The 12,419-nt window shown below is 35.3% G+C and overlaps 1 protein-coding gene across 2 annotated transcripts; it reads right to left on the bottom strand.

The window, feature by feature from the left end:
- Nucleotides 1–2,933: 2,933 nt before the first annotated feature.
- Nucleotides 2,934–8,196, bottom strand: LOC106429932 (protein EMBRYONIC FLOWER 1). Of its 2 annotated transcripts, none has more exons than XM_013870712.3 (8): nucleotides 7,901–8,196; nucleotides 6,908–7,075; nucleotides 6,550–6,725; nucleotides 6,323–6,454; nucleotides 6,186–6,248; nucleotides 5,038–6,110; nucleotides 3,326–4,812; nucleotides 2,934–3,204 (listed from the first exon to the last, which is right to left on the bottom strand). In XM_013870712.3, exons 2-7 carry the CDS (start codon nucleotides 7,000–7,002, stop codon nucleotides 3,358–3,360), a joined length of 2,994 nt encoding a protein of 997 aa, XP_013726166.1. In that variant the 5' UTR covers nucleotides 7,003–7,075; nucleotides 7,901–8,196; the 3' UTR covers nucleotides 2,934–3,204; nucleotides 3,326–3,357. The 2 variants fall into 2 exon arrangements, with proteins under 2 accessions (XP_013726166.1, XP_013726158.1); XM_013870704.3 differs by having other exon boundaries at nucleotides 6,323–6,460; nucleotides 7,901–8,194.
- Between the last annotated feature and the right edge of the window lie 4,223 nt (nucleotides 8,197–12,419).

Raw genomic sequence — 12,419 nt, 5'->3', positions numbered from 1 at the left:
CCTAGCTTCTCAGGGGTCGGTATAGATTCAAGTAACCACATGATTCTGGTCTGATGAAGCTTCATCTTACAATGAAAGAGAATATACTTTGGAAATAAGAAAACTCATGTTTTTTTGCCTCTTCATGGATTGCTCATTTTCTGAATTATTATTGGCATTAACATATGTGTGGTCTCTCTGTTTAATAGCTGAGAGACAAGTCCACAAGAGACTTGAACATGTCCGTGTCGTTTCATATATATAGCAATTCTAATACTATATAATTAACACATATACTCTAACCTTATATAATATATATATTGTCTTGGTTTTGATACTGCAAGTCTTCAATCAATTATCAAATGATACGAACCAAATATAAATTATAGAAATCACTATATTCTGCTCTATCCTAAAGAATCAGAATTGGTGTAAACGAACGTATTGTTCAATAAAAATTAACACCTGACATACGTAAGGAAGACGTACACCAACAGTGTACGTGTTAACTAATACATATTTTAAACCTACAAAATAACCAGGATGTAATATATACACACATTATTTTAGTGATGTGTTTTCACTTTTCAGGTTATTAGATATTGTAAATAATCTAGAGTTTCTCCAGATTGTCAATTTTAATATATAAGAAAATCATGATCTACTAATCTCGCTAGAATTATGACAAGGAATAACGAGGTATCTAACATATCAATAATGCGACAACTATGACCAGACTAGCTAGTCTATATAAACTATAATCTGGGTTGCGGTTACCTATACCGGTTAATGAAGTGGTGCAATATAGACCATATATCATTGACCCGATTACATTTGTCTTAACACAACATAGTCTCTAAATCTACAAGTAATATTGTTTTTTTTTTAACATGACTATGAATATTGTTTGATAGAAATATATATATGGTCACTCCAGAATCCAAAATCGTTCAGCAGAATAAGTCACTCTAACAAATAATTTAATATCAAATAGCATTATTCGGCGGGTAACGAGAACTACCACTAATTTGAGATACAGAAGGAATTAAAGTCATCACATATTCAAAACATACTTATTTTCACACAAATGTGAAGTACTTTACGTCAAAGTCTAGTCAATGAACATAAGACTCTTGCATTTTTTTTCTAAAAGAACTTAACAGACGATGAAACTATATATATGTTGATTTTTTTTTAGCAAACAGACAAAAACTATATATGAAATGGTTTTATTAAATTAATTTTTAATTTTGTCTATCAGTATTATTTTTATCGAAAGTTCCCAAATTGACATAAAATATTGGTTTGAATGTGCTAATTATCTGAAAACACATAATAAACTGAAAATTTTATTTTCTAGGGTTTAAATCTGTCTCATCCATTTTCAGCTTTTTGGGTTTGCAGATCAGTCCGCAATTAACTACTAAATGCAACATATGGATCAGCTGGCCAACTAGCTCATAACTATCAACACTCAAAAGTCGGTCCTACAAGGGCTGAACCGGAATGGCATGAGGGGTTCGTTCCCGCAAGAACATCTCTTTAGTTATAAATATAGGGTGGCCAAAGGAGGAAATGACTTTTTTTTTTGTAAGCTAAAAAAAAAAAAAAAAGAAGGGGGTTGTTTGCCTTTTACATTGAGTTAATGATGGTACCAATACTCTGCAGTCGTAACCAACTAAGCTATATTGAATTAATCATTCTAGTACTATTTAACAGTTTCTGAATAAGCAATCACCGATGATCAAGAAAAAAAAAAGAAATCACCAATGTCACGTACTTGTACGTAAGTCCATAACCCTCGCCATATTCTTAATTTGATGAGTCTTGAAATTACATCATACTCTAGTATATATATCCAATATTTATCGATGTTATTCACGTTATTAAATAATTTACAGTGATGTGATTAACTTAACATTGATCTTATATATTCGAGTGTTCACTAATGATTCATACTCTTTAAAACCAACACTTATGTCTCAATAAAAAGAGAGAAGTTGTACTTTTTGTCAACTTCCGGCTTTTCACTATGTAGACCCATTCATTGCTTTTTTTTCTTTTACATATGTTACACACCACAACATCCATTAGTTGTATAGTTTGAAATTTCAATCTACAATATAGTTCTTGACCCAGATCTTTAGGTTATAGGAAGTTTCTCAGTTCTTAATTAGCCTCTTCGGATATCTCAGTCTTCGTATTACTATCACTCGCAGATTAGCTATGCGATCTACCAAATGCGTTTTTACACAAACCACAGTGGATATATATCATTGGTTAAATTTAGAACTTTTCTGTGCACCTTTCCTTTCTTGTCATGTTACATTTGATGAAACCATCTTAACTTTCTCCCCATTCTCGGTTTAAACTTTAAACCATATATAATTTCTCACTGCTCTCCACTCCCACCTTCCATCCTCATCCAAATAGAGCCAACGAATATCCAACTTCTTTGAGTAACAATAGATGTTTCCTACATTTTACCATTTCTTTAGTAATTTTTAGGGTTTATAAATTTAGCATATTTCTTGACCAAATTTTTTTTTTTTTTTGCATATTGTTCAACAACTCTTGGCATTTTAATTGAATATTGTTTCTTTATAAATTTTAGAAAGTCCAAACTTGTAGTTCATAATCTAACCCATATATATACATGGCCAACCGTTGAGAATACCATATTTAAGGCGTGAATTACATCTTCCAAATTAAACTTATACTAGTGACTTTAAACCACAAGTCTACCACCTACCTGTAGTTAATTCACAATTACTTTGCAAACAAAAATTAAGATGGAAATTTGAAATTAACTTGCTTGAGTTTTCTTCAGATAAGTGAAAACTTTACAAGAGTTATTTTTAGGTTTTCCTGTGACGTTGTTAAAGCTGACACTGTAAAAAGACAACTCATACCGGTCGTAACGGTAACATTTAGACCGAAAAAGAAAAAGATAATGCCAGCGGTATAAATAGTGACTGTATAAATAAAAGAGCGCAGCAAAAATATCTTAAGAAAAACAAGACCTATCAAGGGTAGTACAGTAATTTAAGGTATATACACACGCTAAATGTTACCAAGCATGAGTGATCAAACACAAGGAAAAAAAAGGAGATGTGTATCCAAGAACAGGAAGTAACGGAGAAGATTCGCTTTACTGTTTCCTTTCTGACTTATTATTGACTTCAACAGGACTGGTGTCTCTTTGCATCCCTCTTCCTCTCACGTCTGTTTCACAAAGAGAAACACATGTTTTGTTAGAACTAAAAGAGACCAAGAATAGTCTCTGTTCTAGACTTCTAGTAACTAAACTTAAATAAAACTCAGTTCTATAGGCATAGCAATTTACCTGAAGAAACCTCTTCCATTTTGTATTAATCTTTAGGCATTTTCTGTAACTGGACCAACTGTCTTCTTACTCTGCTTCATTGCATCCTCCTTACACAAGCTTGCTTTTGTCTTGTAGGGTGCACGTTTTCTTACCACCTTGAGATTCTCACTCGTTAACATGTAAACATTCCCAGGTTCAGCAACGGTGAAATCAGCAGGGTTTCTATTCACGCTGCACACGAAGGACGCTGAACTGTTCTTAGGAGGCAACGCAGAGGCGTTACTGGAGCTCTCTGCTTTCCTCTTTTGGTTCATTTCCTTCAAAGGGAGCTTCACGGAGTTAGATCCCCTGAGAATCTGGAATCTCCCTTGGTCATTGCTGCCAGGAAACACCGCGTCTTTGCTCTTGTTTATCTGCTCTTGATGATGATGATGATGACTCCATGGAGCTGCTTGTGCACTTTGAAACGAAAACGACGACGTACCAAGTGGTGGACCGATAGGGAAACTCTTCCGGGAAGCCTCAGGTGCGTATCCGTTGCTGTAGAAATTGAAAGGAGACTGTTTACTTGGGTAAGCTGTCTTACTAGAGTCCCCTGTTTCAATCCCTATACGTTCCTTAGACGGTGGAAAGTGCCTTCTAGTGAAATTAGCGTTCCCATGGTGGTCAACGGGAGCGTTTGATGATCTCAACCTAGGATCCATAAGGCTGAGCAGATTCAATGCAGGTATAGAGCTCTCATTAGCGTCCATTGATCTATTACCATCACATCTTTGCTTCCCGTTGGGGGTAACAAAGTTGAGGTTCCACGTATTGTTATTGGTGGGACCAAGCCTCGTTGACTGATCCATGTTGAAAGAAGAAACTGGTGTCTGATGATGATGACACTGTGGTCGTTGCACAATGGAAGGTGGCCAGATCTGATGAGAAGAAGCTGGTTCTCTGTACTGATGAGGAACACTCTGGTAGCACGTGTTACACCCACGTAACACTCTATATGAGGAGGAAGATGGATGCTGGTTAGCCATTGCTGGCACATTCCCAAGCCACTGGGGGTTGTTGTGACCAGAAGAAAACCGGATGGAGTTAGATCGGTTCTCTTGAGTAGGAGGAGGAAAGATCCCAAACGGAGAAGAAGGCACGTAAGGCTGTCTTAATGGGAAGAAGTCCAGAGGTTTCTGCTGCGGTCTTGATGTGTTGTTGTTGTTATCCTCCAGTGAGGTCTCGTTATCATAGGTTTCGTTAAGATCAATCAGGAGAGCGTTCTTGGATCTGTGTGGTGTCTCTTCTTGTGGTGGTGGTTTCTTGTTGCTTACGTCATCTTCTTCGTCTGGAAGACACCTCTCGTATTGGTTTTTGGCCATGAGTTCGGCTATCTCCAAGGTGATATCATCGTTTGCCTCTTCAGGTGTGTTCTCATTTCTATCATGGCTTTGGCTTCCGAGTGGTTCATGATGTTCTTGGACCATTACTGTCTTCCCCTTTCTGTCTGCACCAGAAGCTTCCTGCCAAGTAAAATGATTCCATTAATACACTAATTTGGAAGACACAACAATATAGAGCTCTAACTAAAGTCATGTAAGAACAAAACCATTTTTTAATACCAGGAGGGTCGGGACTGAAACCACAGTATAATATTAGTTTCGTTTGGGCACCTCTGACACAATGGCCAGGGTCCTTTCCAGTTGAGCTAATGACCTCTGGTAGATATGTAAGAACAAAGCATTTACCTTTTGCAGCACAGAAAATAGATCTGCAAAGCCTTTATCTGTATTGTTGTTGGTGGTGCTGCTGAAGTCAACAGCATCCACTCCAGTTCTCAACCATCCACCTGTGTTTGGTCTAGAAGAGGAACCAAACTCTTGAAGACTGCTTGCTTCTGCATCTCTTTGCCTCGCATGTGCATTCTCTGGCACATGCAAAGAAGTGACCGGCCTATCATTATTAACCTGAGGAGGGATAGGTTTTCTGAAATACCCTTCTGCAGCCAAACGGTCGTCAAGTGAGTTACCAACCCTTTCCTCATTCAATAAATCTCTAGTAGATTGAGAGCTTGTGTTTATGGAAGGACCAGAACTAAAACCGTTATCCATTACAGGCTTGTTTTTCTTCTTCTTGAGCTTCTTCTCTGTTCTATGAGGAACCGAATCTTTATCCTTGGATAAAGCACTCTTACTAGGACCTGCTGCATCATTCTCATGGACTCCCTCTTGAGAAGGAAGTGATGGTACAAACTCGTCAACAACCTGGAATCTTCTGTTCTTCTTCTTACCCTTAATAAGATCTCTGTCAAACCCACTATCTGCTGAATCACTATCACCTTGATCAGAAGTTGCGCCGCCTTTGCTTAGTTTCCGGCTGACATAGTTGTTTTCAGGTGGTACCTTTCTTTTTCTACCTCTAGCCTTCGAAGAAGAAGAAGACTCTTCTTGTCTTATATTGTTACTACCACCAGTAGCTTTGGTCTCGGGGTCAACTATCAGCTCGCTGAGTAGACGAACCTTGCGAGTTTTCCTACGCTGGAACCCAAGATTTATACTCTCTGATGACACCTTGTCGTCTTTATGACGATTCTTGATTGCCTTAGGTGGTGTATCATCAACCACACCAGCTATCTCTGATGATGCAAAAGTTGTCACGTTTTGTTTCTCTTTCCAGCTGCTAGTATCCGTTGATGAGTTGCTTACTTTAGATCTCTTGTTGCCTACTTGTTCTCGACTCGCAAGCTTTCTGATCTTGTTTCTAACAGTAGAAGCATCCATAGATGGAGGATGAACTTTCTTGACTAACGTAGTAGCTGCAACTGTTTCAGCTTCACAAAGTTAGTTTTATTTCATCTGCACGCTTTAATTTGCTAGACCAGAGAAGACTATATTACCTGTCTGATCATCCTTCTGAGATCTTTCACAGTTTACATTCTCATTCTCCACAACAGCACTACCTGAAAAAATGATAATACAAAAATTATTACGGTTGGTTTGAATTATGAAACTAAAACAAGCAGATTCTAATTACCTGCAATATCATTGTTCCTTTCTTTCTCCTGATCGGTGATAATTAGTGGATTCAATTTGCTTTGACTAGGGATAACCGAAGAGGTTTCATCTAGCTTTTCCCCGCTTATACTTGTTGAGTTTGCATGCAGTCCTAAATCTTAAAACAACCATTTAAATGTTCAAGCAGCCTTTCTCTCTAGCTAGTATAGAACATTTACACAAAATATTGGAAATAAGTAAGTATACCCTTTATCCCATCAGCATTGATATCTTTGATGCAGCTCATACAACGCCACCATCTAAACTTTGGAACAGATGAAGAAGGAAGGGGATAGCTTTGTTGATTCCCCAAAGTAACACTCTCTTCTGAGAATGGCCAACATTTTCTATGGTCTCTCTCACGCGTTTCAGCTACGAATCCACTGCATTGAATTATAAGAAGAAAACTCGATATATTCATGTCATTTCATCTTGTATCTTACTAATAGTGTATGCATTAGGAAGTGATATAAATACATATAATATCTATCAAAGTAAAGGAAAATATGATCATAGTTTAAACAAGGAAGGTTGATAACATAATGTCAATATATAGTAGGCTCACCGTATGGAGAAGTGATCACATTTTACCATATTAATCTCGTTGGCAGCGCCTGCGAGATCTATTGATATCGAGTTGATCTTAATGGAGGAACTCATTGATTTGCTTGAAGGAGATTATATGCCTTAATGATGATTAACTTCCACCATTATACTCTCTACGTACCTAGAGCTGTTACACACGATAATTTTTCTTAACTTCACAAAACCGAAAGATTTAAGTAACAAATCAAAACTGTATATTTGTGCTTGATGATCAAATGCTTGTGCATGCAAAGAGATCCAACGCTTCAAAATCTTAACGCTCCATATATAAATTAATTAAAGTTTACATATAATCATGATGTTCCAAGTACATTCCATGAATATCCACATAAAATAACATTCATAACAACCATCCATTTAACTCTTCAGTTCCATGAAAATTAAAAAATTTAAACTCTAAGTTCTACATAAAATCACAAACAAAATTCTTCATACGTTCGAAGTGAATTATAGTTTAACATTTTAAATTCTATATTTAAACAGCGACCAAAAAATTAGGGTTTTCAGACACGGGAACACCCAAAGCTGTAACCTTTGTCTACATGACCATTTAAAAAAACTTTAGAACTGACCCGTTTCAATATTTTTCCGACTTAGAAACGTAAAGATTATTTATCTGAGTAATTTAGGGTTTTAAATCAAATTATTTAGAAGTCAATTAACAGATAATAAGACACTTAAAATTAACCGCATGAGATTAACAAAGATAACAAAGACCCACCAATTAATACGGGTCAGATCTAACCCGCACGTGAATAGTCCGTGAAGAAACAAAAAAACCAAAAAAAAAGTAAGAACATCGAAGAGACGTATAAATGAACAGTGAAGAGCCCTCGGACAAAGAAAACACGAAGTCAGCTATAAGTCAAGCTAAAAGCTCTTCCGACAAGATCTAGCCATGTCCTAAACCTAAAAATCAAACATATCAGAGATTCATGTCGGAAACACGCACCTGAAGAGAATCCGAACCAGAGAATCAAGATGCGAGATTCGTGCTCGATCTTAAGCGGCAAGCGAAGAAAACCGTATCGGGAGATTGAGAAGCTTGACGATAAGAGGATTAGATAAGTTTCGATGATTGATTCTTCGGGAGACGAGTAGAATTTGACTGCGAATTTTCCAGAAACCCTAAGACGACGTTTCCTGAGGGAGAGAGAGAGAAAGGGGGACTTTTATTTTCTTTGGCTTAGAGAGAGAGACTGTTGAGAAAAGAAGAGAGAGGAAACCGAAGCTTTCTTATCCTTGAAATGAGGGTTTTATTGCGTCGAAATGAGTGTTTTTTAATAAAATTAATACTTTATTGCCATAAAAATTAATTTATATTAAAAATAAAAAAACAACTCATCTGTGGAACATGACACTGCCAAGTCACCATCTGGTCTGCCTATTTCCATTTACACGAGTACCTTTCTATATATTGTGTACACGTATATATGTATCTGTATAGGTCAAAAGTTAAAAAGATATATTTCTATCTATGCAATATTTTATTATTTTAGTGAAAATATCTTAGCATTAATGTAAATAGCTTTCATTAGGGTAATAGGTATCCGAAAATTAAACAACAAGATAAAATAATTTATTTTCACAAGATTTCAGTGTTTTCTTTATATAAGGAAACCCATCTTTTTTACGTTGAAAAATTATATATTGACGTTTCAGTGTGATAGGATGGGGCACAAGGTACCAACTATAGACCTCCACGTGGCCGTAATCTGCGGTTCTTATCACAACCCATTTGTTGTGTCCGAAAAAAAAAAGAAAACCCTAGGCGCGCGCGTGGTTATCACGGGACTTTCTTTTTGCGTGTGGGCACGTTTCGGCCGTGGCGCGGATCGGAGAGGGAGCGTCGGCACGGAGGACGGGAGAGATTGGAGCGTGTGGCGACGTGAAAGAAGTGAGAGTGGAGAAGATTGTGGGACCAGAGAGAAAAAATAAAAGCCCTAAAAGCATGATAATATTGTATGGGTAGGTGATGTTACCCTAGACGAGCCCATTTCCTCAATAAATGATAAGATTATTAACCCTAACATTCTTTTTTCCCCATTTCAAAATTTTACTGCAGTAAAAATCAGTATGATTTGGTTCACATTATTATCACGTACACCATGTTTTGTAAATAGAGATGTGTTAAATCTTTCATTGCTATATATGTATTTGTAAGTACACAGATATATTTTTAATTGAGTTTTGCTTTTTCGGTGGTAGAATCATCACATGGTACACCAACCTAATGGGATACCCTATGATGTAAGCGAGGTTTTAGAAAAATAAAATAAAAATCCAACTTTGGTTTTCTTTATACCTTTTACATATTATATGTATATATACATCAATTAGTTGGATGTTGAGTCGTTGACTCTGTATTTGTATGTCAAATCCGTAGGTATAATATATATTTGGATTTAACTGTTAGACAGCTAATACGTTTTTAATAAATCTGCTCGTATTAGCACACACACGTATATATCTAAAAGTGACTCGTGAGTATCAGCAAGTTGTACCGTTAAACATTTTACAAACGTATAGTAATACTAAACTGAAATTGGTGAAAATAAAATACTGCATCAGGTAATTTGTATTGCCTCTTAGAAAATATTATTTTATACATTAAGATGCGTGATAGCTTCAGACTTTAGTGGGGCTTTATCCTTTATAGCACATTTCTCTCTCCTTGGTATACTGTATTTTTATTATATTCTTTCTTCGGTAAATTGTATTCTTATTTCTTTCCTAATTTTTGTCGGCTTTGAAGTTTTATAATATTGTTATTTCTACAGAAATTTAGGTTTGTTATTAGTCTCTATATCGGAAAAAATATTAGTCTCTTATGTGCAACTTACTTTTGCCAAGTACATAAGATCAAATTTTCTTGTTTGACGCAGTTAATTGTGGTTTGACAAATTCTGATGTATATACCAAAACGTGTTAGTGGTCCACTTTGAAAATTTAGATGCAATGTTTCTTTTAAATTACAAAAATACAGATGACATATATAGTATCCCTTTAAAGTTTCTAGCTAATTTTCAAAATGTAATTACACGACTTTACGGAAAAGAAATGGGAACATATTCGCAATAATCCTTTGGGGGGGGGGGGGGGGGGGGGGGTGTTGGAACCTATCTTCAAACCAAACAAACATTTCATGTAGACCGTATAAATCAAGATTCACACACTTTTGAAATATTATCCTCAGACTTGGTTGTAACTAGAGAAAGGAGATTTCGTATATAATTAATTGATACACTTTTAGGTTTGCATACGTGCACAACTGCACATTAGTAAGTTTATATACACATGGTATATATTGAAAAGGTTATAAACACAAGCACTTAGAACTTACATATATAAATGTATAGAGAGAGAAAAGGCAAATAAAAAAAGAGGACTTAGATGAAAAAGGACAGCTTTAAGGAGATGCTTTGGCCACCAGCGATACCATCATTTAAGCTTTGCATGTGCCTCTCTGTTAGCATCTCGACAACCACATCAACCTTCTCTCTCTCCCCTTTTTAACTCTTGGATTTTTACTTCTTACACACACCCCAACATCATCATATCTATCTGATACATATATATCTGTGTTTATATACTCATTTCCATGGATCTGTGTATCGCCCATATATCTTACAAATCGTTCAAAAATTTAAATCCTTCGAGTGTGTTTGATCTTCATTTATAAAATACTTAACTTTTAACTCGACAATTTAGCTGGGAAACACAATCCCTTGGCCTATGATAGCTTATTTTAGTTGGTAAGCCAATATATACATATAAGTTCTCTGTTGGAAACATTGATTATTGATTCATCTATTAACAACGATCGATGGCTAATCTGAACACACTATTTGTCGAAAGTCATTTTTAGTAGAAAAAAAAGGGGGTGTAAGCGTTCTGTGAAGATAGCTCACTTTATTAACCCAGAAATATTAGGTTTATCATATATATTAATGATGTTCGTATTCACATGTATTGTCAATTATTTACTCTAAATATAAAACAATCATATATATTGAAGATCCAAAATCTATTAATTATAAAAAAAAATGGTACAAGATAAGAACATGTTTAATAAAAAAAATTTAGAATGAAGTTCTTATCGGAATATAAAAAATTGTCTCTTAACTTTTAACTAAAAAAGCTAAAAACAATTCTTAATTTTTTTAATTAAAAAGCTAAGAAACGGTTTTTTATATTCCGTTAAGAATTTCACCCTAAGAATTCTCATTAAACATGTTCTAAGAGCTCTTCAGCTGAAGTTGAACACCAGATACCATGGAGTGGTTAAAAAAAAAAACATGGAGCAGATTTAATTTAAAAGCTCATTAATCAAGTAAAGAGTGGTAATTATATTGCCTGTTGATTTGCATCGTGGGCCATATAAGACTATTCAGATATTGGCTGTTCGTGTTTAATTATACACGCATTCTCTGTGGGCCATTAAAATTCCTTATAAGCATTCGAGCTAACTAGTAGTTTTTTGCACGCAGATACACTTGCGTACGGTTCACTATGCTGAGATGTGTTAGCTCTTAGACGACTTTCAAATCACTTACCAGATCTGTTTGTACGCAAAACAATATAACTTGGATCCATATATAATCTCATCAAAATCGCACGGCCACTATTTGACTGTTTCATATAGTCAGTTTGGGATCCTAATTTCGTTTGTATTTGTTTTCTTTGTGTTGAAGATCTACAAAATAGGTTTTGTTTAAATATTAAAGATTGTAGTTTCATATAAACACTAACACGTAAACATAAAAACAAAAGCAAACAAATAATAGAACCTCAATAGTATTTCGCTTAACCAAGAAAACTATTCCTGATGGATTCGGACACATGTAATATTTTCATTTAAAATGTAAGAAACAAGTAATATTTTGAAAAACGAAAAAGAGAACACTTTTTTCAAGTTAAAAAATCGTTTTGAAGGGTTATAAATATATAGTAGCAACTATTATAAGCCACGTACGTAAGGTTCAACTGATCGAGGAGCAACGAATATTGTAGGTGAAACCAGGGGATATTAGTGTGTTATTTCCGATGTTCGAGTTTTAAATTTCATGAACCACGTATAATCTCACCTCAGCTTTGTTCCGCTAATCATTATATTTTTACTTAAATGTATAATGATAATGCATGCATATGCGTGTGTTCGTTACGTCGTACATGTCATTTTCTAACTAATGATGATATTACTAGGTCGTAATTATAGTGGCAACGTAAACCCTCAAGCCACAATGATATCAATTAACTCCAATTTTCCACCAAAACATGGGAGTACTCGTTTGTGGTTTATGTGTGTCCAATCCTTCGTATGAATTACCGAAAAAATATCTTTAATACTACACTAATCGGCAATTACGAACGAGGCAATGTAAAAATTGATCGAGTTATAAGTATATTTTAGATCATTTATGTATATATATTTCTTACCGCAACTTTTGTCTACTTACCGCAACTTCAGT

Source organism: Brassica napus, chromosome A3, assembly GCF_020379485.1.
Source record: "Brassica napus cultivar Da-Ae chromosome A3, Da-Ae, whole genome shotgun sequence".
In the NCBI taxonomy this organism is placed as follows: Eukaryota; Viridiplantae; Streptophyta; class Magnoliopsida; order Brassicales; family Brassicaceae; genus Brassica; species Brassica napus.
Note: the sequence above shows the minus strand (reverse complement) of the source record. Positions and strands in the feature narration are given on the sequence as shown.

What these genes read in the sequence shown, in the direction of transcription:
- LOC106429932 (XM_013870704.3), bottom strand. Translation starts at nt 7,002, where the DNA reads ATGAGTTCCTCCATTAAGATCAACTCGATATCAATAGATCTCGCAGGC. An exon ending in TGTGATCACTTCTCCATACG is followed by an intron (nt 6,726 to 6,907) that starts GTGAGCCTACTA and finishes AATTCAATGCAG; the next exon opens with TGGATTCGTAGCTGAAACGC. An exon ending in TATTTTCTGTGCTGCAAAAG is followed by an intron (nt 4,813 to 5,037) that starts GTAAATGCTTTG and finishes TTTACTTGGCAG; the next exon opens with GAAGCTTCTGGTGCAGACAG.